The sequence below is a fragment of the Podarcis vaucheri genome (assembly GCF_965113315.1).
Source record: "Podarcis vaucheri genome assembly, chromosome: Z".
Taxonomy (NCBI): Eukaryota; Metazoa; Chordata; class Lepidosauria; order Squamata; family Lacertidae; genus Podarcis; species Podarcis vaucheri.
Genome location: NC_138758.1, coordinates 12751356 through 12778757, shown reverse-complemented (window position 1 = coordinate 12778757; position 27402 = coordinate 12751356). Strand labels below are relative to the sequence as shown.

The window sequence follows — 27402 nt, the reverse complement described above, 5'->3', positions numbered from 1 at the left end:
AGGTGCTTGGAATGATTCAGCACTTTTGATGCGATTATTCCCTCCTGTCAGTTCATTAAATCCCCCTGATTGCACTTAAGCTTTTATAATGTATTTGTGCCATATTTTTCTAAAGAGTTTTTGCTTGTTAGGAAAGCAGCATCTAGCATTTCTGTCCCAAATTGTTGCAGTTACATGCGTTTCCCCTATGCTTTTCCTCAGCTGCCAGCTATGCTGAATGAAATTGGGTTTTTTTAATTATTCTATTTTTTACGGGATTTTAGTTTGAAAAAGCATTTACTCTTTGTGCAAGCGGCAGTTCCATCTACGTGCCCAAGCTGATACTTCTGTGTTGTCTTCAAGGATTGCCCTTCAAAGGGCAAGTTTACTGCAGCTAGTGGCTTTGGAAGCAATCTCCTGAATCAGAAAGCTAGGATTGCTTTGGGGTTGGGTGAAAAGCACACCTAGCCAGTGCTCTAACCTAAAAAATTTAAAATGCAGGTAGATTTGTCTGACCTAGAAGCTGTAAATCTGAATGGCTAGTAAGTGCCGAACCCAGCAATTCCATCTCCTCCTGATAGTCCCATTAACTGTTTTTTAACTGACAAATCTCATTTGGACCTCCCTCCCATATTGTACCTTCCCTCTTAATCTAAATAGTCTATCCAGTAAGCCATTCTCTCTTCACCACACCCAACAGTAATAGTACACAACACTTCAGAAACATGTTAAAACAATTTATGGAGTTCCCTGCTGCAAGATGCGATGGCTGCTGGCTTTAAAAAGGCATTAGACAGGTTCTTGGGGGATAGCTATATTAATTAATACCAGTTGCTAGGGAACAATAGCAGAAGTCTGTTGCTCTTGGTCCTGGTTGCAGGTTTCTGAGCAGCATCTGACTGGCCTCTAGGGAAACCAGGATACACCAACCTGATCTAGCAGGGCTGCTCTTAGGTTCTTGAAAGAATAGGGAGTACACTGATTTAGGTGTGGCAGTCAGTATGAGATGATAATGGATGCAACATTTATGGTTCCATTAGGAAGGGGCAAAGTTGCTTTGAAAGGTGAGGGAGGAGACTTACTGATCTGCTTATGGATATATCCGAGATTAAACTTGCAACCCTCTGCTCCCAGTATATTTTATTTGGGTTTTGTTTTTTTTGTACTTCAGAAAAGCCAGAAATAATAGGTTCTCTTGGGGAATAATTGCATATGGTTAGAAATAGCGGGCCCGGGTAAAGATTTCTGTTCTTGAATGGCTCCCGTGGGGAATGCTATTTCAAGAAAAACCCAAAAGTTGGGGAAGTGCAGAATGTGAAAACTAAACTAGGTGGATATGGAAAATCCTTGAACAAGATCTCACAATTTTTTTTGTTTAAAAGCAGCCATGAAGGGTGTTTTTTTTGTGTGTGTGTGTGTGTGTGAGAGAGAGAGAGAGTGAGCAAGTGAGACTGGTGCCAGGTATGGAAAATCTGATAACTCTCTTCATGTATTTTTTACGATTTAAATTCCCTCATTCCCTGAAGCTATTTGCCCTGCAGGGAAAAAAACCATATAGGTATGTGGGGAATATAAAGTGGGAAAATGCCAGGCCAGTCAGTTTAAACAGAGAAAAACTGAGCATATTTAAATATGTGTTTAAATATGTGATCAGATTGACCTGCCCCTGTTGTGTGGCTGCTTTTATTTTATTTTTGAAAATTTTGATATATCCTAACTACAGATCTTCTATATCATACTAAGTTTGGAACAAGGCTTGCTCTATTTTTATACGAAGTGCTTTGTGCAGTTATTTTTAAAATAGGGAACTAGCTACTATGCAATATTATTGTAAGTAATTTTATGAGTTCTGTGCTAACCCATCCCCGAACTTGAATGAAAAATTATATTCATGCAACATTTCCATGTGCTGTCTTCTTTCTTGCCACCGAAGCTTAGTTATTTCATACAATCACCAACAATAAAGGCAAACAGTAGCATACAGTTTTATGTACCTTTTATAAATGAGCTTGATAACAAATCTTTTAGGAAGCAAGTGTAGTCTACATCATTAATGTTTCTCATTATTTAAATAGACTGGATTCACAATTAAGTTTGGAGTTCTACAATGCAAGCATGCTTGAACACCACTTTTGTCTGTTGTCCTTCTGTTACTGAAATTTCAGGATTCCAGTATGTAGTAAGTCACAATGCTGAGTAAAACAATAAAATTGTGAAAATATTTTTTTCAGCTTTACTTTGAATTCGAGATATTCAAGGAATTTTTCAGAGTGGTACATAAGGAAAACCAGAGAGACTGCTAGAGATGAAAAATAAATATTTCTGGATTTCTGCAAAAGAGAATTATTTTAGTGCCCCGTCATGACAGATAAGCTTTAATCCTTGGTAATGTTGCCTTAATTTAACAGCACTACATTAACCACTCAACTCCAACACTGTCCAAGAGTAAAGAGAGAGAAGTGGACAAGAAAGATTTGGACAAGTCAAGGGAAAGATCCAGAGAGAGAGAGAAGAAAGAGGAAAAGGAAAGGAAAGATCGAAAAAGGGTTTGTGACTTATACATACAATTTTAAACTGTGGTTCTTAAAATATGACGACAGGTTTCAGCAAAGTTTTTAATGACTGCTTCTTGATTTCACTAAGACAAAACAGGGAGCAAATTACTACAATTTGTGGTGCAAGGAGGCACTTCAAAGGAAGAAGCAGCTTTTAACAAACCAGCTCTCTTTAAGCATAATATTTAAACTATTGTTTTGGAGATCTGTGTGTATTAAATTTATTAATGTTGTATCTGACTAGGATCATTCAAATAGTGATCGGGAAGTGCCTCAGGATTCAACCAAACGTCGCAAAGAGGAAAATGGAACAAGTACGTTCTCTCCTGCTTTTTCTTTTTTTGACAATGCCTAGGTGGTGATATGAGTGGCTCTATTTATGTAGCTTTTGTCTTTCCAGCTGGTTCTTCCAAACATAGTAAGAGTGAAAGTCCTTCAGATTCTCCTCACTCCAATGAGAAGGAAAAGGACAAAAGCAAATCAAAATCTTCCGGCAAAGAGAAAGGAGACTCAATAAAAATTGAAAAGATGGAGAAAAGCTCTGGTAGCAAAAAGGCAAGTCAGACTCCTCCCCCCCCCCCCCCGTTAGTAAAATCATTGTCTTGTTCAGTGGATTTTACGTAGCATATGAAGCTTGTCCTTCATAATAATAATAATTGCATTGAATATAGAGTTCAGATCAGTAGCTTTTTAATGAGTGTGTGTATGTGTGAATGCAAGCTTTCATTTTAATGTATGAAGTAGAATACAACAAACCAGAAATTTTGATTAGGAAGAGTAAATAGCTTGTTCTTTTTTCCCTTTCACTAACCCGGCCTTTCCCACTCCTGTGAAAGAAGAATCAAATGTGTTATGTATAAGTTATTATTTCTCCTCATGTTTTAAACTTGTTTTGTGTAGGAGTCCAGACATGATAAGGAGAAAACAGAGAAAAAAGAGAAACGGGATAGTACTGGAGGAAAAGAAGAAAAGAAACAATATCCTTTCACTGTGCCATTAGTCTTTGTGTCTGTTGGTTTCCCAAAAATTTAAAACAACCAAATTTCCCTTAATCTTTTGATTTACTCATAAGTCTTCAGACAAACACAGATAATGAACAATGTTCTGACCAAGGTGAGAATAACTTTTTGATCTTCTCTCTTCACTGGAGATGGGAAAGAATCTTCCTTGCCAAGTGGATTGATGGAAGAGGTACAGAGTGATCTGTTCCCTCCTTTGCCAGTCTGCTACATTTCTGGGCTTCTTGTGGAGGAAGAGACTTTCCTTTCTCTGCAGCTAGCACAAAAATAAGGTGGACTGGCAGAGGAGGGATGGAGCAATCGGCTCCTCCTCTTCTGGCCTGCTTACCCACCTGCATGAAATTCCTGACTGCTTATAGCTTCTAGGCAAGTTGTTAAATACAGTGGTACCTCGGGTTAAGAACTTAATTCATTCTGGAGGTCTGTTCTTAAGCTGAAACTGTTCTTAACCTGAAGTACCACTTTAGCTAATGGGGCCTCCTGCTGCTGCCGCACGATTTCTGTTCTCATCCTGAAGCAAAGTTCTTAACCTGAGGTACTGTTTCTGGGTTAGTGGAGTCTGTAACCTGAAGCATCTGTAACCCGAGGTACCACTGTATGGGGTTGTGGATCTGTGGCAGACGTAGTTGCTGATAGCCAAGTTAATGCCAACTGAAAAACTCAGCAGTCCTAAATCCAACTCCTTTAACATCATATTGATGTTAAAAAATGTAAACATTCTCTCTCTCTCTTCCTTCATAGAGAATGACTGCAAAAAAGCATACAAATATAATGTCAAACCACATTATATGTGTAAAAAAATAGTGCCGAATCCCAAATAGTAGTCTTAGAGGTTGCTCTATAGCCAAGACTAAAATCATACAGTAACCCATGGATTCATTCTGTCACTTGTTTTAAATGAAAGCTTTCTATACCATCAAAAACTGCTGTGCAGACTGAAGTTTCTGTTACTCTAGCTTTAGGTTCATTAACATAAGTCATTTTTCAAAAAGAACTCTCAAGTTGTTCAGTTAATAGAAAAATTCTACCAAGGTAGCCAGGTTAACCTGTGATCCCTTCAACTGCCTTGGTCATGCTGGTCGATGATCTCCGGCGAGCTAGGGACAAAGGTGAAAGCTGTTTCCTAGTTCTGCTGGATCTCTCAGCGGCGTTTGATACCATCGACCATAACATCCTTCTGGACCATCTTGAGGGGCTGGGAGCTGGGGGTACTGTTATACAGTGGTTCCGCTCCTTCCTCCTTGGCCGTGTCCAGAAAGTAGTGTTGGGGGATGAGTCTGGGATCTCACTTGTGGGGTGCCTCAGGGTTCCGTCCTCTCCCCCATGCTTTTTAACATCCACATGAAGCCGCTGGGAGAGATCATCAGGGGGTTTGGGCTGGCTGTTCATCAATATGCGGATGATACTTAGCTCTACCTCTTTCAAATCGGAACCAGTGAAAGTGGTAAAGGTCCTGTGTGAGTGCCTGGAGGTGGTTGGAGGATGGTGGTTAACAGATTGAGGTTGAATCCTGACAAGACAGAAGTACTGTTTTGGGGGACAGGAGGCAGGTGGGTGTGGGGTCCTGAATGGGGTAACTGTGACCCTGAAGGACCAGGTGCGCAGCCTGGGAGTCATTTTGGACTCACAGTTGTCCATGGAGGCACAGGTCAATTCTGTGTCCAGGGTGGCTGTCTACCAGCTCCATCTGGGACGCAGGCTGTGACCCTACCTGCCCGTGGACTGTCTCACCAGAGTAGTGCATGCTCTAGTTATCTCCCGCTTGGACTACTGCAAAGCGCTCTACGTGGGGCTACCTTTGAAAGTGACCCAGAAACTGCAGTTAATCCAGAATGCGGCAGCTAGACTGATGACTGGGAGTGGCTGCCTGGGCCACATAATACTGATCCTGAGAGATCTGCATTGGCACCCAGTACATTTCTGAGCACAATGCAAAGTGTTGGTACTGACCTTTAAAGCCCTAAACAGCCTTGGTCCTGTATACCTGAAGGAGCGTCTCCACCCCCATCGTTCAGCCCGGACACTGAGATCCATTACCAAGGGCCTTCTGGCAGTTCCCTCATTGCGAGAAGTGAGGTTACAGGGAACCAGGCAGAGGGCCTTCTTGGTAGTGGCACTCGCCCTATGGAACACCCTCCCATCAGATGTCGAGGAATTAAGCAGCTATACTATTTTTAAAAGACATCTGAAGGCAGCCCTGTTTAGGGAGGTTTTTAATTTTTAATGCTGTATTGTTTTTAACACTTGATTGGGAGCTGCCCAGAGTGGCTGGGGAAACTCAGCCAGATTGGCGGGGTAAAAATAAATTATTATTATTATTATTATTATTATTATTATTATTATTATTACTACTACTACTACTACTACTATTGAAATGACCATACTGTGGCAGGGCCAGCCCAATATATTTTGGCACCTGAGGTGAACCACAAAATGGTACCCCCCCCCAAAAAAAAAGCAACCTTATCTGATGGTTGAAGTGTGAATCAAAGGCTTTTGTTTGGAAGAAAGGGCCTACTATGAAACATGCTGGACAGGTGATCCCGGAGGGCAACCCCCAACATTTTCTCACTAGGGGTGCGAGGAAACCAGCAGTGCCCCCTATTTGCCAAGAGGATGCTGAGGAGGCAACAGATCTGGTTTCCAGGAGCACTCCACATCTGTAGCTGCCACTCTGGCTGCTGCTGCAGCAGAGATCTGTTGCCCCTGTGGATCATGCTGCCTGAGGTTATTGTCTCACCAATATGGGATGGCTTTGTATTGCCACATACGTATTTGTGGGGATAGGACTTATTTAAAGAAATGTCACTGAGATTTTGATAAATGCTGAGATTACTATATATCATGAATTCCATTTCAGTCAAAAGATAGAATTATGTATTTTAATACTTGAAATAATAATGGTAAAAGCTTGTCCATTTCTGATTAAAAGTCAACATGTTCAGATGTCAAGCTTTAACATGCTGCTTCAGCTATCAGTGGCTGCCCGGGTATTCTGTAAGTGACAAAACATTGCTTACTTTGGGCATTCACGAGGTGAAGGGATCTATCTCACTTTTTTTATTCTTGATCCATTTATCTAATTTAGGAATTCCGGGGGGCATTGGCAATCTTACCACTTGTCACGTTTCACTTCTAACATAAAAGTTGCACTCTTACTATATATAAAATAAGGTTTTTGTTACAGATGGCGTTGCTCTCAGATTAAATTAAATTCCATTTGTATCAAGTAATCCCCCCCCCTAAGTTACCACAGACTCCTTTTTCTACTTTTGCTCTTGGGCTGATACTAGGGCTGTAACTGCACAATGGGGACACGTGGTGCTTAGTTTTGTGCAGTGTTTCATCTCTTCAAAGAGGGTTTAGTAAGAATTCTCTCCTGTTCATCTATGGGAAGTAGAGCATCATGTCATGAGCCATGCTAATCCATTTTGGGCTTCATGCCACTGTAAAAACTGGGCATCTTTTTCATGCGCTTTGTTTATTTGAGTGAGAGCAACTTCACGCCATTCTGCTTTTTTGCAATATTAGTTCTGTTAGTTTCAGCTCCTGATCCTTTATGAAATAGATTTAATTGTCCTGATGTTCTCTCTTTTTTAGGCAGGTTTGAAAATGAGAAGATTCTGAGGTGTGACCATATATGTATTTTCCGGAATATACATTGCACAGAAGATTGCGAATGAAGAGGACCCATCTGCATCTCCTTAAATTATTCAGTTCTCTGCTTTATTTCCCTCCCATTGCTGAAGATTTGATTGTTGAGTTGTACATTACTGTATTTTTGTTGGTTAGCTTCTTAAACATTTATTTTCAGTACCTGGCTGAAAGTGTTACATGTTCCATATTTTAGCACAATGTGCTGCAAATTGTTGCCATCGTGCAAATGAGGTTTATACGTGTACAGAGTTTCACATTAGGTTACCCAAATACTGCCTGATTTCAGTAATCCTTTTCAGATGGAATTGAAACATTTGCTGTGTTTGAAAACCCAACAAATAAACAGTTGTTGAACCTTTGGAATTTACCTCATTTAAAATCCAGTTTTTATTTATTGTTTCTAATATCAATAACTAAAACCAAGTGGGAGCATTGTTTTTGTGCGGTGCTTAAGAATTATTTGTATATTATGTGCACAGCATTTCACCAGTTGAAAAAAGAAAAAAAAAGGAACCCTCACTTATTGTTCCCCGCTACACCTTATATGTTTGTCATAATGTTTCTAGAAATTGGGAAATACTTCATTCCAAACAGAAATTTAAGAATTAGGTTTTCATATTACAGCTACAGGAGCTTTGTATCGCTGGACTTTAGTCAGGAAAAAAAACGTTTCACAATGACATTTCTAAGAAAAGTAAAACAATTTTTTTATCTGAAATTCTACCAGTGTAACCTTTTTTTCTAAATAAACAATAGTTTTCTCAATGGGTCGTAAATCATTGTGTGTGTTGCTTATTCAGGTGGTTCTGTACTGTAATTTCTAATTGTCGTATACTTTTGTCCTCTTCAGTCCACTTTGACACCTAATATATTTTTATTTTATTTTATTTTATTTCATAAGCTTTAGGGAATATTGCAGCCCAAGCAGTGGTGCAGCTAGGACTACACCTAAAGCAATGAAAAACAGGGTCACAAAAAATGCTGTGCAAATGTTTGCTTGCTTTTTAAGGGTTTGGGGAAATATATCAAATTTGCCACAAGCTCACCATTACCATCTAGTGTCACATTTGTATAATGCACTTAAAACATCACATTTGCAGCTGTATAGCTGAGTCCCTTGCTGTAGTTCTGTTACGCTCATCGTTTACATAAATTCTGCCTCTCCTTTTGATAAAAAACCCCAGCTTTTTACCTGATGTGTCATCCATCCTCTATTTCAACCAAACAGTTTTGTCTTTACGACCAATACAGGATGGAGAGGAGCAGATAGAAACGCCAGTTCGTTAGCATGACGTTTAATATCTATGTCTATAATGAAAGAAGTGGGTTGGGAGCAGAGTCAAGAGCACCAAGAGAAAATTGTCTCGTCTGCAGCAGCATAAAAGGGCTGCAAAGGTTAAGCTTTATGTAGGTTTTGCATCTATAATGATGTTCTCATACAACAAAAGAGCTTCCACAGAAGTGTATCCCACCATTTTTATGACTAGCACACACACAAGAACTGCTAAAAAGGGGGTGGTGACGAAGACTTTCAGAGCGGATTTGTAATTGAAGTTAGGAAAAACACAACCGGCTTGTTTCGCTTTGTGTATGACTGCCATGGATATATCAGGAGAAACAACAGGTGTTGAATTGTTCTGGCTGGATTATCCTGAGTGTTTGAGGCCCATACTGTGCCTTTTAAAAAGAGCCACCCATAACTTGTGCATTGGATGTGTTTTTAAGAAACACACACCCTTAAACCAAGGGCCGTTGAGACTCAGTAAAATCAATTCAGCTGTGCGCACAGAGATTGTTCTTTATTGACCCAGTCTGGAAAATAAAATTATGGACTGCCTACAAAAAACAAGTGTCTAGAAATCAGACTCCTCTCCAGCTAATTTGTAATGATTTCTCTAGCAGAGAGGGGACGTAATAGGTTAAATGTTTAATTTTCTGTCTTTGTAGGGGGTTTTAATAAATATGGGAAGCAGAGATACCCCCATTTAGAGCTTTGAATAGCTAAATTGTGTGCAGCCTTTGCTCTTTGCATACAACACCCCAGGCCTTTTTTGGGGGGTGGGGTGGTGGTGAGCAAATCATACTTGAAGCTTTCTGTTGGCTTGTTCTTGTGGGGTTTTTTTTAAAAAAAATATCTGAAAAACTATTCCCTTTTATGGTGCTTGAAATAAAAAGGCTGTGTAGTCTGCATCTCTAGAAGTCTATAGCCTTGTCTTAAAGCTGGGGGGTGGGGAATGCAGAGCAGGCATTTCCCCTACTTTCCTGACATGGTGCAAAAAGAAAGGGTAGTAAGGAAATTGTCATCCCCTGCAAGTCAAGCATATTGAACTGTATTTACCCTTAAGTTCCACTTCATTTAGGAACTGAAGTGATGTGGAAGATATGTTAAAGCCCAAAGAATGTGGTCCTCAAAAAATTTATTTGGATTGGGGGGATGCTGACCATCATACTAATCTGTATTTTGGAGGTACTTATTTCATTAAAAAGTGTCTGTAAAATATGTTTCTCTAAAGTAATGCCTGGTAAGCAGCTGAATGAATTTTTTCAAGGGATTTATAGCTACGCTGAATAATTCACTGCCAGTAAAAGAAACCTTTAAATTTTAGATGACCAGGGACAAACTTTACTCTGGCATAGCCTAAATAGACTTCATTTGGGACAGAAAGTATTCCAGATTTCACATTGCATGATGGCCCATGTGACCGCAGGCTGATTGTCTTACATTTGTTTGTAATATGCAGATTGGTCATAAATCAGCATATTTCTCACGTGCTTAGATACAGGCCTGGTTTGACCACTAGTTGAAACCATAGTTAAATCTAAGTTTTGAAGTTGAACACGCAGCCTGCCAGTGCACAGTGCTTTTCTCCTCTGCACCTCCAAGTGTTGCATCTGAACTCGGGCTTATGAGTTATTTCTCTCCAAAGAGACCACAAGTTGTAAACAATGTTCTTATCTTGCCACTCATGGTTTGTCTGGGGAGTGAAGCACCCTCAGTTTTCACCCTGTGCACCAGCATGCACACCGTCTGCAAACCGTAACTATGGTTTAAAATGGGTGGGTGCTTCCCTAGCATGCAGCCAACCTTGGCATGACTTGCGTTGGGCGCCAGATTTAAAAGCAGCAAACACAAGCCTAACACATGGGTGGAGAAATGGAAGCTACACTTCAAGGCTCCTTCTTGTTCCTTTCCACCAGTGGCTTTCCCTGCCTGACACCTGATGTCATATAATGTCAAGTGTGAGGCAGGTGGTTGTGGCTTGAGAAAAACAGCCACACAGGGTGAATTAGGACCCCTGGCAGACTGCATTTGGCCCACAAGCTGGAGGGTCCCCATGCCTGGTTTAAATTGACGGGGATGAAAAGCCAAGGCAAATAGTTTGCTGGCATCCTTGGATTACTCTGGCACAGATTGACCCCATCAGACAAAATCTCTTAATTTGCTCAGCCTATATTTGGATCCCGTTACCTTCTGGGCACTTTGGAAATCATTTAACTGGTTGTGGCAAGTGGTGCTTTTCAACACAGCCTCTGAACATTCAGTAAACGCTTTTCATTTATTGGCTAGAAATCAAAATGCAGCTCTTTCATTTACATTTGTTGATTCCTGGCAACTTGCATGTGCTGCCCTTCTCTGGAATTCAAAGCCAATATTGGCAAAGGAACCCACAAATCATTCAAAAAGCCTTGGCTTGATCTCCCACAAGCCAACGACAAACACCTCTACCTTCTAAAGCAGCTTGGGGGTGGGATTTCTTCCAAGCCAACCTAAAAAGAAAGGAATCCAATTCATCTAGATTGATCTGTAAGTGAATTTCTTATAGGGCTGTCAAACTCTGAAAGTCAGTGACATTACATTACAACGCCAGCCTTCCCCAACTTCTAGATATTGTAGGACTCCAAGTACCATCAGCCATAGGCAGCATGGATGGTGTCCAGGAATGTTCCAGGAGCTCCAGTCAAAACATCTATAGGTCACCAAACTGACAGAGGCTGCTGAGGAAGAACCACCAACTTGTTTCTGAGTCTCTCCTGGTCACACATTTTAAGCACATTACTTTCCGCAAACAATTTCAAGAACTATACTTTTTTATGAAAACCTATGAGATGGCAGTGAAGGCTGCTACGAAGTCTTACTTCTCGGCCTCCATTGCATCTGCTAGCTCTCGCCCAGTGCAATTATTTAGTATAATTACGGTAGTTTTTGCACCATAGGGCGCACCGGACCATAGGGTGCATCTAGTTTTTAGGGGGGGGAATCAAGACAATTGATGTGGGGATCCATTTTGCAGCACAAGGCTAGGGTTAGGGGGGCTGAAGCGACAGAGCCCCAGACCAACCATCCAAAAGACATCTTCCTTCCAAATCAGGTTGACAAAACCAAGCGCTGCTTTGCAAGCGACACGATGTATGTCTGCACTGATCTTTTTGCCGTCTTAAGTCGTGTTTGTGTGTGAAAACCATCCCTGTTAAGTTGTGGGCGAACATATCAGATGACACAGCGATTCTTCAAACAGCTCTTCTTTATTCTGAGGCCAGAACTGAACTGAATGGAGGAGCTCAGTCAGCCTGCTTATATAGAGCTCCAGAACAGTGTAACTGTTGCATCTTTCTAAAACTATCCAATCACTGAACATCACTTTTTTATCCTTAATTTGCATACAAACTATCCAATCACTGAACGTCACTTTTCGATCCTGAGGGAGAGGGGCGGTGGGAGCACGTGTCTACGTCGTCGTCAGGCGGAAGGGAAGCGGCCTCACCGCCTTTAAATGGCATTGCTTGTCATCTGTGCATGCTCCTGTGTCGGCAGGCGAGAGAGAGAGCGTGGTGCGGGGACACCAGCAGAGCATGCGCTTCTTTCTGCCAGTCGCTGCCACCAGCCCTCCCTCCCTAGCGCGCTTTTTCGGCTGCGAAGCGGCAGACGCCACCCTCTCACCCCACCTCCGGCGGCTTTCCGCACACACATTTCCCCTTTTTCACCCGGGTCTCCCTCGCATTAGAAAGAAATGCCTCAAGGCAGCGAAGAATAAGCAGCAGCACAAAGCGAGACCAAAGCGCGAGGCGCTCTTTGGGGTGCTGGTTTTCTGGCGCGCGCGCTCTTTCTCGGCTTTCCCTTTTTTGCTGTTTTTCTCTTACCCCCGCTTGATGGCTGCCGCCGCCGCCGCCAAACCCGCGGAGCTGATGGGCATCTGCTCGAGCTACCAGGCGGTGATGCCGAACTTTGTCTGCATAGCCGAGGAGTTCCCTCAGCCCACTCAGCCGGCCAAGCTGCCTTCGGGGCAAGCTGTGCAGACCCTGCCAGTCCTGCTTCAAGATGCAGCTCTCCCGGCTTCAGCAAAAGGAACCCGAAGCCTTTGGAGCACAACCCGAGTTCCCGCTGCGCTCCAAAGGCTTCAGGCGGCTATCCCTGAAGCCTGGAGAGCGAGAGGGGTCGGTGCGCACCGACCTCTCTCACTCTCCAGGCTTCAGCGAAAGCCTGTGTTCGCTCCATAGGACACATTTCCCCTTCATTTTTGGAGGGGAAAAAGTTCGTCCTATAGAGCGAAAAATACGGTAGGTCATTAACGTCTCTCCAGGTACAGCCAAATTTAAATAATAATTTGACACACAACTGTGAGGCATTTGCGAGCTTTTTTGCGGAGAAGGTCTTGTTGCTCCACCATGACCTCCCTGCCAATTTGGATACAATAAAGGAACTGGAGGCCCCTCAACTGTCCTCGGGTCCAGTATTGGGACCGGATATCCCCAGCCAATGTGGACAGACTCCTTCGAGCTAGAAAGCCCACCACCTGTCCTCTTGACCCGTGCCCGTCTTGGCTGATTAGAGCATGTCCAGACGAGGTGCAGGCCCCCCTAGGGGATATCATCAATTTGTCCCTTGGCACGGGGACATTCCCAGGGGAACTGAAGGAGGCAGTGGTGTGCCTGCTCTGAAAGAAAACATCATTAGATCCTTTAGATCTATCCAATTACCTCCCGGTTTCGGGTAAGGTGATTGAGAGAGCAGTTGCTGAACAGCTTGGTGGGTTTCTGGATGAAACATCGGCTCTGGATCCATTCCAGTCCGGCTTCTGCACTGGTCATGGGACCAAGACGGCTCTGGTCACCCTAACAGTTGATCTCCTCAGGCAGCTGGATCGAGGTGGGTCGGGGCTGCTGATTCTTTTAGATCTGTCAGCAGCCTTCGACATGGTCGATCACGAACTCCTGGACCACCGCCTTGCCGACGTGGGGATCCAGGGCACAGTCCTTCAATAGCTGCGCTCGTTTCTCTCTGGTCGGGGACAGAGGGTGGCGCTTGGGGGGGGGGATTGGCACCGCGTCACTCCTTGGTGTGTGGAGTGCCTCAGGGTACGATACTCTCCCCGATGCTTTTCAACATCTTTATGCGCCCCCTCACCCAGCTTGCCCAGAGTTTTGGGCTGGGCTGCCATCAGTATGCTGATGACACCCAACTCTATCTGTTGATGGATGGCCATCCTGACTCAGCCTCAGACACACTGATCAGATGTTTGGAAACTGTGGCTGGATGGGTACGTGGGAGCCGGAGGCAGAGGTCCTTTGGCTGGGAAGGGATGATATGGGATGGGGGGGACAACTCCCATCTCTTGTGGGGGTGCAATTAGGGCCAGCACTGTCCGTTAAGAGTTTGGGTGTAATCTTCGACACCTCCCTTTCCATGGAGGCGCAGATTGCAGCTACAACAAAGGCAGCATTTTTTTATCTCCGCCAAGCTAAGCAGTTGGCTCCTTACCTCTCTCACCCTGTGATCCACATGACGGTCACCTCCAGACTGGATTATTGTAACTCGCTCTACTGCCCTTGAGACTGACCCAGAAACTCCAGCGGGTGCAGAATGCCGCGGCGAGACTCCTTACGGGGTCCTCGCTGCGAGATCACATTCACCCGGTGCTATACCAGCTGCACTGGCTCCCAGTGGGTACAGGATCAGGTTTAAGGTGCTGGTTTTAACCTTTAAAGCCCTATACGGCTTAGGACCCTCGTACCTACGGGACCGCCTCTCCTGGTATGTCCCACAGAGGAACTTACGGTCTTCAAATAAAAACATCCTGAAGGTCCCAGGCCACAGAGAGGTTAGGCTGGCCTCAAATAGAGCCAGGGCTTTTTCGGCTATGGCTTCAATCTGGTGGAACGCTCTGTCACAAGAGACTAGGGCCCTGCGGGAATTGACATCTTTCCGCAGGGCCTGCAAGACAGAGCTGTTCCATCAGGCCTTTGGTCAGGGCACAGCCTGACTCCCTCCTTTGGCAATCTTCATAGAATTTTATCCTAATGGTCGCTATCGATTTGAGTTGAATTAATTTTAATGAAATGATTTTAGAATGTTGTATTATTTTATTTTTATTGTTGTTAGCCGCCCTGAGCCTGGCTTTGGCTGGGGAGGGCAGGATATAAATAAAATTTATTATTATTATTATTATTATTATTATTATTATTATTATTATTATTAAAGATCATGGCAACTGTGGCTCTGTGAGAGTTAAAACTACAATGTCTAGGGCTTGGGGGGTGGAGGGTAGGCAGATCTAAATATGTATGGCTGTGACAGAGTTAGCAGTTGCCTAAGTTCTAGTCTGGGAGGCAGGTTAAACCACAGAGGCTAGGACTTGCTGATCAGAAGGTCGGCAGTTCGAATCCCTGTGACAGGGTGAGCTCCCATTGCTTGGTCCCTGCTCCTGCCAACCTAGCAGTTCGAAAGCATGTCAAAGTGCAAGTACATAAATAGGTACCACTCCAGCGGGAAGGTAAACGGCATTTCTGTGCGCTGCTCTGGTTCGCCAGAAGTGGCTTTGTCATGCTGGCCACATGACCCGGAAGCTGTACGCCGACTCCCTCGGCCAATAAAGCGAGATGAGCGCTGCAACCCCAGAGTCGGCCACGGCTGGGGTCCCTTTATCTTTACTTAGAGAGGTAACTAGCCTACTTTAATTGCTTTACCCACTTTTGCTTTATGTCCTGCCCACCACTGGTCCCTTTACCTTTACCTTAAGTTCTAGTCAATGCCAAATCTTAACAGGGTGGGGGAGCGAGGTATCACTCTTGACTTCTTCTGCATCTCCTCAAATTCCTACATTAATAGATGGCGGTTGTGGCATTCCAAATGGCACTAAATATCACTTTAGCCCTCAATCAGCCTCCTCAGGCCTTGTATTAAAGCTGACCAGGATGACAACTGAGCCTGACTTCAACACTGGCAATCAGGGGGTAGGCTAGCTTAGGGAGCAAGTAGCACACATATCCTTCCTCCATCCCTGCCCCATGGCTGCCTCACTCTGCCTTATTGAGCTGGCCTCACAAATGACATATATCATCCTTGAAAGTTAGCTTCTCTTCCCAATCAAAACAGTCAAAGATTTTCCAAAGACTGGCCAAATTAGTTCATACTCTGGTGACCTCTTGCCTGGACTACTGTAATGTGCGGTATGTGAGGCTGCCCTTGAAGACCATCAGGAGACTGTCACTAGTGTAGGTTGCTTCTTCTAGGCTGCTAAATGAGGCAGCCCTTTGGGACCTTGTACCAGCACCACCTGGGACGCAGGTGGTGCTGTGGTCTAAACCACAGAGCCTAGGGGTTGCTGATCAGAAAGTCGGTGGTTTGAATCCCCATGATGGGGTGAGTTTCCGTTGCTCAGTCCCTGCTCCTGCCAACCTAGCAGTTCGAAAGCACATCAAAGTGCAAGTAGATAAATAGGTACCGCTCCGGCGGAAAGGTAAACGGCGTTTCCGTGTGCTGCTCTGGTTCGCCAGAAGCGGCTTAGTCATGCTGGCCACATGACCTGGAAGCTGTACGCCGGCTCCCTCGGCCAATAAAGCGAGATGAGCGCCGCAACCCCAGAGTCGTCCGCGACTGGACCTAATGGTCAGGGGTCCCTTTAACCACCACCAGACCTGAAAGTACTGCCCTGGCTGCCAGTTAGTTATCAGGCCCAGTTCAGTGTGTTAGTACTAGCATACTGTTGTGAGGCTTTTATTGGGGGGGGGGGGTATGCGCACGCACACGCATTAGGCTGCATGTTAAGAACCTTCTAATTCTTGGATCCAGAAAGTGCTAAAATCTAAGCAAGGATTCAAATTCCTGGAATAGGCAGGCAAGCTTCCTGGTGAGGTAATGGCCTTGAGGTTGAATCCTGACAAGACAGAAGTACTGTTTTTGGGGGGACAGGTGGCGACTAGATGTGGGGGACTCCCTGGTCCTGAATGGGGCAACTGTGCCCCTGAAAGACCAGGTGCGCAGCTGTCCATGGAGGTGCAGGTCAATTCTGTGTCCAGGGCAGCTAGGAAGTTTTTAATGTTTGAAGTTTTATTGTTTTTAGTGTTCTGTTGGGAGCCACCCAGAGTGGCTGAGGAAACCCAGCCAGATGGGTGGGGTATAAATAATAAAAATATTAAAGTATTATTATTATCATAATTACTAAGCATGGATTATTCAAGGTAACAAAGGAAATGGCTCTGTGTCAGACGATAGATGGGTGGGTCCCCATTGTCAGGGACTGGCAGGGCTCTGAAGTGTGGGGTGGAAGTAGGGGGCCAGGGGATTGACCCAGGAGAAGGGGCCAGTGATTTCTGGGGTTTGGTGCTGTTTGCAAGGCCAGAGCCAAGGTGGGGGGATGAGGAAGGATCTAATCAGTCTGAGATGGAGGGAGGTGCAGAGGATGTGTCAGAGGTAGAAGAGACTGTTCAGGTGAAGGACTGGCCAGTCAACTCCCTGCCATGCCATCCCTAGCCCTGCTGTCTCCTAGAACCAGGAGGAACTTGAAGAGGGATGGCTTCTGTGTAGGAGAAGTCTCATGTTGCATGTGCACGCCCTATCAGATGAGGGTACATAAGCTGGAGGGCAGGCTGTGGTCCCATTGCGGCTGCTGCAACTGCTCTGCAAGGCACAGACCTGGGGCCAGCTGCCTAGGGGATAGAAGTATGGATGCATGTGTACCCAGAGCACCATGGGAGTTGCTGTCAGTGCTTTCAATAAAGGATCAACTATCAGACGTGTGCCCTCCTTGGCTGTGGTGCCTAGGGCAGGTAGTTAGAGAGACAAAGGCAGATTTTATTTTATTTTAAATTGTTTTATTGGAAGATTTTAGGGTTATAAAAAGTACATATAGCAGCTCCAATTTCAGTTCATAGAATGCATTTTACAGGTCAATTTGAGACACTACTGCTATAGATAGTGTGACGGGGGGCGGGGAGATAAGAGGGGAGAGAAGGGGGTGTTAGGTACCATCCATAAGTAAGTTTCAAAGCGAGTTCCCTTCTTTTGGCTGAGATGGATCTAAAGGGTGGTCTCAGTTTAGACCATTGAAGGCAGAGCTGAGTGATGAGAAGTTTGTGGACAGCAAGCTGGGCAGCTGGGAGACAGAATCATGCCTGATTTCTGTTGGAATCCAAGGCTGCGGCTTTGGGAGAAGCAAAACGCTCTTGGGGTGTTAATGCTGTGAACCCCTCCACCATAGGCTCAGTTTGTATATACAGTGGTACCTCTGGATACGAACAGGATCCATTCCGGAGCCCCGTTCGCATTCATAAGCGAATGCAACCTGCGCATGTGCATGCACGGGTTGCGATTTGCCGGTTCCGCACATGCGCGTGATGTCATTTTGAACGTCTGCGCATGCATGAGCAGCAAAACCTGGAAGTAATGTGTTCTGTTACTCTGGGTTGCCACGGAGCGCAACCCAAAAGCGCTCAACCTGAAGCAACTTCAACCCGAGGCATGACTGTATGTATAATTAAGCCATATATCATGAAAACACTACAGTCTCCACTGCCCCTCATTCCAAGGAAACCAAACCCTGGGCGACTGCCTGGAACCAGTGGCGTAGCGTGGGGGGTGCCAGGGGGGCCGGCCGCACCGGGCGCAACATCTGGGGGGGGCGCGCTCGCTGCCTCCGGAGTCGCTGAAGAGCCTCCGGCGCAGGCTGTAGCAGAGCCCCATGTCTCGCGGAACCGACGAGCTGTGCGCGCGTCCGGGCTGAAGGCGCCCGGCAGGCAGCGGCTCTCAGTGCTCGCCGTGGAGGACGCGCCAGGCAGCCCCTCCTCACAGCCCGGCCTCCGCTGCTGCTGCTGCAGCTGCTGGGCCATGTTGCATTTTCCTTGCCTCTCTGCCCCCCTCCTCCTCCGGGCAAGCGCCGTGGTTTGGGCGGCAGCGCCAGGGGCAACTCGCCTCAGATCGGCAGGTTAGGGGTTAGGGGGGCGCAAATTACTTGCCTTGCCCCGGGTGCTGACAACTCACGCTACGCCGCTGCCTGGAACCTCTGGAATCTCACACCACTTGGAGATTGGGGTGGTATTCAACAACCCAAAGCCCTAAACAGCTTGAAAACTGTTTAAAAATGCTTAAAATAGCACCTCGTCCAGCACCAAGCATCTCAGGCCCTACAATGAGCAGGTAATACCTTATTATGGTGCCACTGCTGGCTGCTGCCTAGCTGGTGTTGACATAACCTTCTCAAGCTTTTGATGGTTTTCTTGGCAACCTCAGACCCTCCAAGTGTCCCTATTTTCCAGGGACGTCCCTGATTTAGAGAAGCAGTCCCAGTTTCTGAATTGATCCCAGAATGTCCCACTTTTCCTTAGGGTGTCCTGATTTTCATCAAAGAAATGTTGGAGGATATGGAGTTACCTGACTCCCGAGCCATCTGAAGGCAATCCTGTGCAGGGAAGTTTTTTAAAAACATGCTTAATGTTTTATTCTGTTTTTAAATATATTGGAAGCTGCCTGGTGTGGCTCGGGCAACCCAGTAAGATGTGTGGGGTATAAATAGTAGAATTAACATTATGGAATGGGATGTCCCTATTTTCACCAGAGAAATGTTGGAGGGTGTGCAACCTTGAAAGCATTAGCTCTGAGGGGATGTCTTTTCAGCTACAAAACCTGGCAGGTTTGACTTGTGAGAAAATGTGAGCCCATTAAATAGGTCCCATTAAACCTATTCAAACCAGCCCTGAATCTTTTTAGGATAAGAGGTGTAGCTCAGTGCCAGAGCATCTGCACTGCATGTAGAAGGTGCCAGGTTCAATCCTCAGACTCTTCAGGTAGTGCTGGGAGAGAGACACCTGCCTGAAACTCTGAAGAGCAGCTGCCAGTCAGTGTCAACAGTTGCAGACTTCGGGCTTTCAAATTTCAGAGATGCCCTGTGCAATGCCAAAAATTGGTGCCCCCCCCCTCTTGCCTTTGCATTCTGAGTTGTGGCACCCCCTGTGGTGCCCTTTCAGCTCTGTGCTCAGTGTGGGTGAACCACTCACACTCTCCTAAATCCACCTCTGCTCTGACTCTGTATAATTCATCTTCCTCTGTTCCTTTCTATCTGGGTTTCAGACTCCTTTGCACATGTGATGTATTTGCAAGAACTGGTTTGTATGTGTTTTGTTGTTGTTGTTTCCTTTATACATCCAAGCCAGAACCTGTACAGATCATGAATTGCTATTTGGTTGGTCATTCAGTTCCAATGCCAGTATTTTGTACCAGCCTTAACTGGCCACTAAACGTCAGTGTTGCTCCAAATTAATACATCTTCCACAAAGTTTAGTAAATTAAAACGCTTCTAAATTTGAAGGACTGATACGGAGTAGATTGCAACTAAGGGAACTTGCTCCCAGATTTTAACCTAGTGCTTTCTTTGCTCCTTTATTTTATTCTGAAAGTCTGTGATTTCCTTAAACCTGTGTATCTATAATATTGCATTGACTTGTAATAGCATAGTTCTTGCTTGCTTGCTTGCTTGGTTCCAACTCATTATTTTATTTATCATTTGTAAAGCACCTAAAATGTACTGGAGGTTAAAAACAAAAACAGAAAGCCCTCTTCTGTCAACCGCCTTGAGACCTGCAGGTATAGGGAGGTATACATATTTAGTAAATAATAATACCGTAGTGGCTCGAATACAAGCCACAGCTGAATATAAACAGCACCTTTAAAATTGATGGGGGGAAAGACCCCCCCCCCCGAAATTAAGCCACTCTATTCCTCACAGCTTCTGGCTGCATAATGGGGGGCGGGGGCGTGCTGTGTTGCCCCTGGCCTTTCTCCTCCCTCCTTCCCTCCCTTCCCGGCCTTGGGGGAGAGGACGGGGAAACTGCTCGCGGGGTGGGCACTGCTTTGCCGCGCTCCTGGCTGCATACTGTAAGGTCGCGAATATAAGCCACACTTTAACTTTTCACGGCCGGAATTTGGGGAGAAAGTGAGGCTTATATTCAGCCTATACGGTAATAATTCTGGAAGGCTTTCAATCTTTCAAGAGAAGAAGGGATGGAGAACACTCACACGCCAATTAGGAAAACTACAAAAGCAATTCTCATAACGACGGATGTTAATTGAAACAGTTCAAGAAGGGGTGGGTGTGGGTGGGCGTGTCTTTCACCAGACCCTGTTCAGCAGCTTTCTTCCCACCTCCCTCTCTGATGCAGACAGGTGGAATAGCTGCTACGGTAATTAATAATGGCCGAGGCAGTGGGAGCTAAACCGCAACGAATGAACTGACTGGGTGGGGCCGATCACCCGACTTTTGCCTTTGATACTGAAGCCAGGTGCCGCGACTATTCCATTTTCCTGTTAAGAATCAATCAAAGCAGCTAACCAATAGACAAAATAGCCATGGCATCAAACCAATATCTAAAGGAACACGGTGACAATAAAAAAGAGCTGTAACTTGCAAATAAATAAACAAAATAAACCAGGCAGCTGCCTCAGTAGGCTGTTATATGGTATAATTGTAGAATCAACTATCATGCATTCCTAATACATTTTTTGAAACGATCTTTTTAGAAAGCTAGTAGACCTTCCTTGGGATCACATTCCAGAATTGTGATGCCACCACAAGCGCCACCCGAGTCCCTTGTCTTCCTGATACTGTACTTCCTTCTATATTCCCAAGGTGCTTGTGGGGGGTTTGGGTAGAGTCTTGAGGGTCACATATAAATGCTTGGAGGGCTGCTTTTGGCCTTTGAGCCTGGGATTCTCCACACTTGTTGTAAAGTAGCCCAATGTCCTCAAGTCTGCTGGAGCAAACGCTGAAACATTCAGCTACTAGTCCAGTTGAATTCAGGGCATAGAATAGGAGTCACTGCTTTGCCCAAGTTTCCTTAGCTTAATGGTTTCCTTCCAAGATATGGACAACAAAATTTCTTGGCCCATCCTGAATGAGTTATGTTGCATGCAAGGATGAGACCCTTCTTGTGGTTTTCACCTTCAATAACTTAATGTGCTCAAGTACCATCAGTGTGTTCCCTGCACATTGAAGAATCCATAACTGTGTCCATTAAAACATGCGGATTCTCTCAGGATGGTTTGTGGCCTTCATAGAATCATCTGGTTGGTCACTGTGGGAGACAGAATGCTGTAGTGATCAGGTACTTGGGCTGATTCAGAATGACTCTTCTTACCTTTCACCTTTCTGGGTTTTCATTCTACAGTTTCAAATGCCTGTTATAGTCCATACCTCCCTCCCTCCCTCCTTCCCTCACCATACTCTAACATTTTAAAGTTCTATCGTTTTATCTCTCCAACGTTCAGTCCTAGCATCTTTTATTGGTTTTTGTCATATTCTTTCACTCCTTATTATGTTGTACCTCCATTTTATGGTACTGCTTTGTTGTTTTTATGTTGTGCTTTTGTACAGTGGTGGAGGAACCCTCTCTGGCACCAGAGGCGAGATGCCGAGGGGTGGGGCGAACCGCCCGGTGGCACACGCGCGAGATCCATATGGACTGCCGCTCGTGCGCGCCATCCATTCAGGCATCCATAAGGGCTGCCGCTTGCACGACGACTGTATGGACTGCGCATGTGCGGCATCCTGTACGAACTGCGCATGTATGGCATCCCGTATGGAGTGTGCATGTGCTGCATCCCGTACGGACTGCGCATGTGCAGCATCCCGTATGGAGTGTGCAGACTGAGCATGTGCCTTATCCCATGTGGAGTGTGCATGTGCGACATCCCGTATGGAGTGTGCATGTGCGGCATCCCGTATGGAGTGTGCATGTACTGCATCCCATACGGACTGCGCCTGTGCGGCATCCCGTATGGAGTGTGCAGACTGCGCATGTGCGTTATCCCATGTGGAGTGTGCATGTGCGTTATCCCATGTGGAGTGTGCATGTGCGGCATCCCGTATGGAGTGTGCATGTACGGCATCCCGTATGGACTGCACATGTGCGACATCCCGTATGGAGTGTGCATGTGCGGCATCCTGTATGGAGTGTGCATGTACTGCATCCCGTACGGACTGCACATGTGCAGCATCCCGTATGGTGTGTGCAGACTGCGCATGTGCCTTATCCCATGTGGAGTGTGCATGTGCGGCATCCAGTATGGTCTGCACATGTGCGACATCCCGTATGGAGTGTGCATGTGCGGCATCCCATATGGAGTGTGCATGTACGGCATCCCGTACAGACTGCACATGTGAGGCATCCCGTATGGAGTGTGCACTGCGCATGTGCCTTATCCCATGTGGAGTGTGCATGTGCGGCATCCCATATGGAGTGTGCATGTGCGGCATCCCGTATGGAGTGTGCATGTACTGCATCCCGTACGGACTGCGCATGTGCGGCATCCTGTATGGAGTGTGCATGTGCGGCATCTCAAATGGACTGTGCACATGCGGCATCCTGTATGGAGTGTGCATGTACGACATCCCGTACGGACTGCACATGTGCGGCATCTCATATGGAGTGTACATGTGCGGCATCCTGTATGGAGTGTGCATGTACTGCATCCCGTATGGACTGTGCATGTGCAGCATCCCGTACGGACTGCGCATGTGCGGCATCTCATATGGACTGTGCATGTGCGGCATCCCGTATGGAGTGTGCATGTGTGGCATCCCGTATGGAGTGTGCACTGCGCATGTGCCTTATCCCATGTGGAGTGTGCATGTGCGGCATCCCGTATGGAGTGTGCATGTACTGCATCCCGTACGGACTGCGCATGTGCAGCATTCCGTATGGAGTGTGCAGACTGAGCATGTGCCTTATCCCATGTGGAGTGTGCATGTGCGGCATCCCGTATGGAGTGTGCATGTGCGGCATTCCGTATGGAGTGTGCATGTACTGCATCCCATACGGACTGCACATGTGCGGCATCCCGTATGGAGTGTGCATGTGCGGCATCCTGTATGGAGTGTGCATGTACTGCATCCCGTACGGACTGCACATGTGCAGCATCCCGTATGGTGTGTGCAGACTGCGCATGTGCCTTATCCCATGTGGAGTGTGCATGTGCGGCATCCCATGTGGAGTGTGCATGTGCGGCATCCCGTATGGAGTGTGCATGTACGGCATCCCGTATGGATTGCACATGTGCGACATCCCGTATGGAGTGTGCATGTGCGGCATCCTGTATGGAATGTGCATGTACTGCATCCCGTACGGACTGCACATGTGCAGCATCCCGTATGGTGTGTGCAGACTGCGCATGTGCCTTATCCCATGTGGAGTGTGCATGTGCGGCATCCAGTATGGTCTGCACATGTGCGACATCCCGTATGGAGTGTGCATGTGCGGCATCCCATATGGAGTGTGCATGTACGGCATCCCGTACAGACTGCACATGTGCGGCATCCCGTATGGAGTGTGCACTGCACATGTGCCTTATCCCATGTGGAGTGTGCATGTGCGGCATCCCGTATGTACTGCACATGTGTGACATCCCGTATGGAGTGTGCATGTGCGGCATCCCGTATGGAGTGTGCATGTACTGCATCCCGTACGGACTGCACATGTGCAGCATCTCGTATGGTGTGTGCACTGCGCTTGTGCCTTATCCCATGTGGAGTGAGCATGGGCTGCATCCTGTATGGACTGCGCATGTGCGACATCCCATATGGAGTGTGCATGTGTGGCATCTCATATGGAGTGTGCATGTGCGGCATCCCGTACGGCCTGCGCATGTGTGGCATCTCATATGGAGTGTGCATGTGCGGCATCCCGTATGGAGTGTGCAGACTGCGCATGTGCGGTATCCCATGTGTAGTGTGCATGTGCGGCATCCTGTATGGAGTGTGCATGTACTGCATCCCGTACGGACTGCGCATGTGCGGCATCCCGTATGGAGTGTGCAGACTGCGCATGTGCGGTATCCCATGTGGAGTGTGCATGTGCGGCATCCCGTACGGACTGCGCATGTGCGGCATCCCGTATGGAGTGTGCATGTGCGGCATTCCGTATGGAGTGTGCATGTGTTGCATCCCATACAGACTGCACATGTGCGGCATCCCGTATGGAGTGTGCATGTGCGGCATCCCGTATGGAGTGCGCATGTGCGGAATCCCGTACGGAGTGTGCAGACTGCGCATGTGTGGTATCCCATGTGGAGTGTGCATGTGCGGCATCCTGTATGGAGTGTGCATGTACTGCATCCCGTACGGACTGCGCATGTGCGGCATCCCGTATGGAGTGTGCAGACTGCGCATGTGCGGTATCCCATGTGGAGTGTGCATGTGCGGCATCCCGTACGGACTGCGCATGTGCGGCATCCCGTATGGAGTGTGCATGTGCGGCATCCCGTATGGAGTGTGCATGTGCGGCATTCCGTATGGAGTGTGCATGTGTTGCATCCCATACAGACTGCACATGTGCGGCATCCCGTATGGAGTGTGCATGTGCGGCATCCCGTATGGAGTGCGCATGTGCGGAATCCCGTACGGAGTGTGCATGTGCGGCATCCCGTACGGACTGCGCATGTGCGGCATCCTGTGTGGAGTGTGCATGTGCGGCATCCTGTATCGAGTGCACACGCGTGGCAGCCCGTATGGACGCCGCCCATACTGACCGCGTGCGCCCTCGGCCACTCTTCAGCTGGGGGGAGGCAGAGGCCATCTTGTCACTCCCAGAGTGGCTACCGGGGTGGCCCACCCCCTCTGCCCCTCACTTCATACGCCCCTGCTTTTGTATAACCCTTAGAGATCTTACAACATTGGTTGGAATTGTCTTTTAATGAATAACTAAATAAAACTCCCGAACATCAGTGCGCTATCTCTGTGGTGTTTTCTTAAAGCCCCGCTACTACTACTACTACTACTACTACTACTACTCACACACACACACACTTTATACAGTATTGTAATATGAAACAACCTTATTTGGTATTTTGATAACACCAATGAATAAGAAATCCTCTACGGTAACAAAAGATTTTAAGCTTAATAGCTTACTTCCAATACTTGTTTGTGTTCTACAGATTGCAAAAGAGCATAGATTTTAAAGCAAGATTCACTGAGGAATGTTGCAATTTCATTACAACGCCCAGAAACGACTATTATTCTGTTGCCTTTCATTCCTGCTTATTTCTAGCAGTTAAGCTTATCACACTTTGTTATGAAAGAGACAATTTGCACACCAGAGAGCTATGATCCCATTTGATTTATTTTCAAAGTAGCAGATTCCAAGATATTTTCCAAGATCGTTTGAGCTTGTGCTTCTGTGAACCTTTTTGGCTTTCTTAAAGAAAGTTGCTAGTCTTGATTGAAAGGGCAGTCAAAATGAGAGAGGGAGTGGAGGAAATGTTAAATCCAATATTGTTGTTTATTTGTTTTTTTGCTGGGGGGGGAGAAGACAGAGTGTCCCAATATGCACTGCCAAGGGGGTGGGCACTGATTTGCATCCATCTTTCACATACTAATTAGAAGGTGCACATTTAGGAATAATCACAGCAATTGAAACAGAAATACATAGTGAGGAAGATCAAGACCGGCTGACCTGTTGAATTCCTGCTGAATTCACTGCCCAGGTGCTGACCATTGATGGACAGCTTCAAGTCCCTGATCTCTTTTCATACGCTTGTTTAACTCTGAACATGACTTGGACAGCCCTTCTGCAAGACGACTTCTTTGAACGGACAGCTCTCGGCTGACAGTCTTTCAAACAGAGAACTGTACTCTGTGCAGTAGTACTTATGTCCTCTCTTGCATGGGGCTATGTAGCATGGTGTGGGGTGGGAGATGACAGAGAAAGAATACAGTTCCATAATACAACAGGAAGGGCAAAAGCAACGTTAGAAAATGGTACTAGCATCGTATTAATACACAATAATATCCCATGCCTGAATGCACTGTAAGTTTATAGTGCAGATACTGTATGCTGCTTTAAGTAATAATGTTTGCTGATTCTTTCTAATATGCTAGAGCCTCAGTTCTCTAGGAAAGCACCCCCAAGTGCAATGAGCGCAACCTGAGGCATCCATGCTCCCACACCTCTTTGGTGCAGCTCAATTTAAATGCGCCAATTTCCTAGCTTCTTGTAGCACACAGCAGCTTGCAGCTGGAATAGCTGTGCAAAGGGCTGCTTGCACAGCGAGGGCTTTAATTATTAGTCTGTCATTACAGTTTCTTTCACACTTCTATAACTCTCACAGTGAGAAACGTCCAACAAATTAACAGCCCGGTTCTCAGTGCCATGCTGGTAATTTTGACATGTGCTTCGTTGGTTAGAATATCAATCACCAGCATGCGGTTGGTTCTGCTTGCCAGTTTCCACCATATTTCGCACCAAGCCTGGAAATAAAGGAAAGCAAGCATGTTTTGCTTTGAAGGATGGTGGTATGGTGGTGCGGGTGGTGGGAGGAAACAACAACACACCTGCCTGGGTCTGATTAAATTTTGAGCATGAAATGAAGTTGCTAACAAGGAATATAATATTGTCACTTAACATGCATCTCTGTGTGTGCATATTGTGTGGGAGGTTCAGTACATAAATAGATTCATCTCGCTGCGTTGAGCTGAATGTAGCTAGGTGACAAATTTCAGAAATAACTTTGCATCTAGGATTTGTCTTCTCTTATGACAGGGCTTATCAAACACTCTACTTTAAGGCTGCAATTCTTTGGTCCCTGGGAGGCTGTCTGATGGCCTGCAGCAGTGGCAGGGCACCTCTGGCTCAGGGGCCAACCTTGGCCTGCCAGGGGTCTAATTTGACCCACAAGGCCCTTTCCCCCCAAACTTGCCCACCTCTCAATCAGCTAACATCACTCTAATGGGCAGGTGAGATTAGCTGATGGGCATGGGGTGGGCTTCTGCATCGGTTGCACCCGCCTATTCCCGACAGCGAATTTGGGTGTGCACAATCGAAGCAGCATGATTTGATCACCTGCTTATCAACAGGTTAAATCCAGCTCAGATCCCTGGAGAGAGCAGAATTAAATTCTCTGCTCATCACCTGATAAGCAGAGAGCTCAA

General features: G+C 46.2%; 1 protein-coding gene across 1 annotated transcript in view; it reads left to right on the top strand.

The window, feature by feature from the left end:
• LOC309523467 (THO complex subunit 2-like) overlaps window positions 1-7986 on the top strand; it is a 57049-nt gene extending 49063 nt beyond the window's left edge. Inside the window, exons 33-38 of the mRNA XM_082207340.1 lie at window positions 2388-2525; window positions 2779-2848; window positions 2935-3089; window positions 3435-3511; window positions 3600-3647; window positions 7154-7986. Coding sequence (XP_082063466.1) covers window positions 2388-2525; window positions 2779-2848; window positions 2935-3089; window positions 3435-3511; window positions 3600-3627 — 468 coding nt within the window. The 3' untranslated portion in view covers window positions 3628-3647; window positions 7154-7986. The remainder of the gene's footprint in view (window positions 1-2387; window positions 2526-2778; window positions 2849-2934; window positions 3090-3434; window positions 3512-3599; window positions 3648-7153) is intronic.
• The last annotated feature ends 19416 nt before the right edge of the window (window positions 7987-27402 follow it).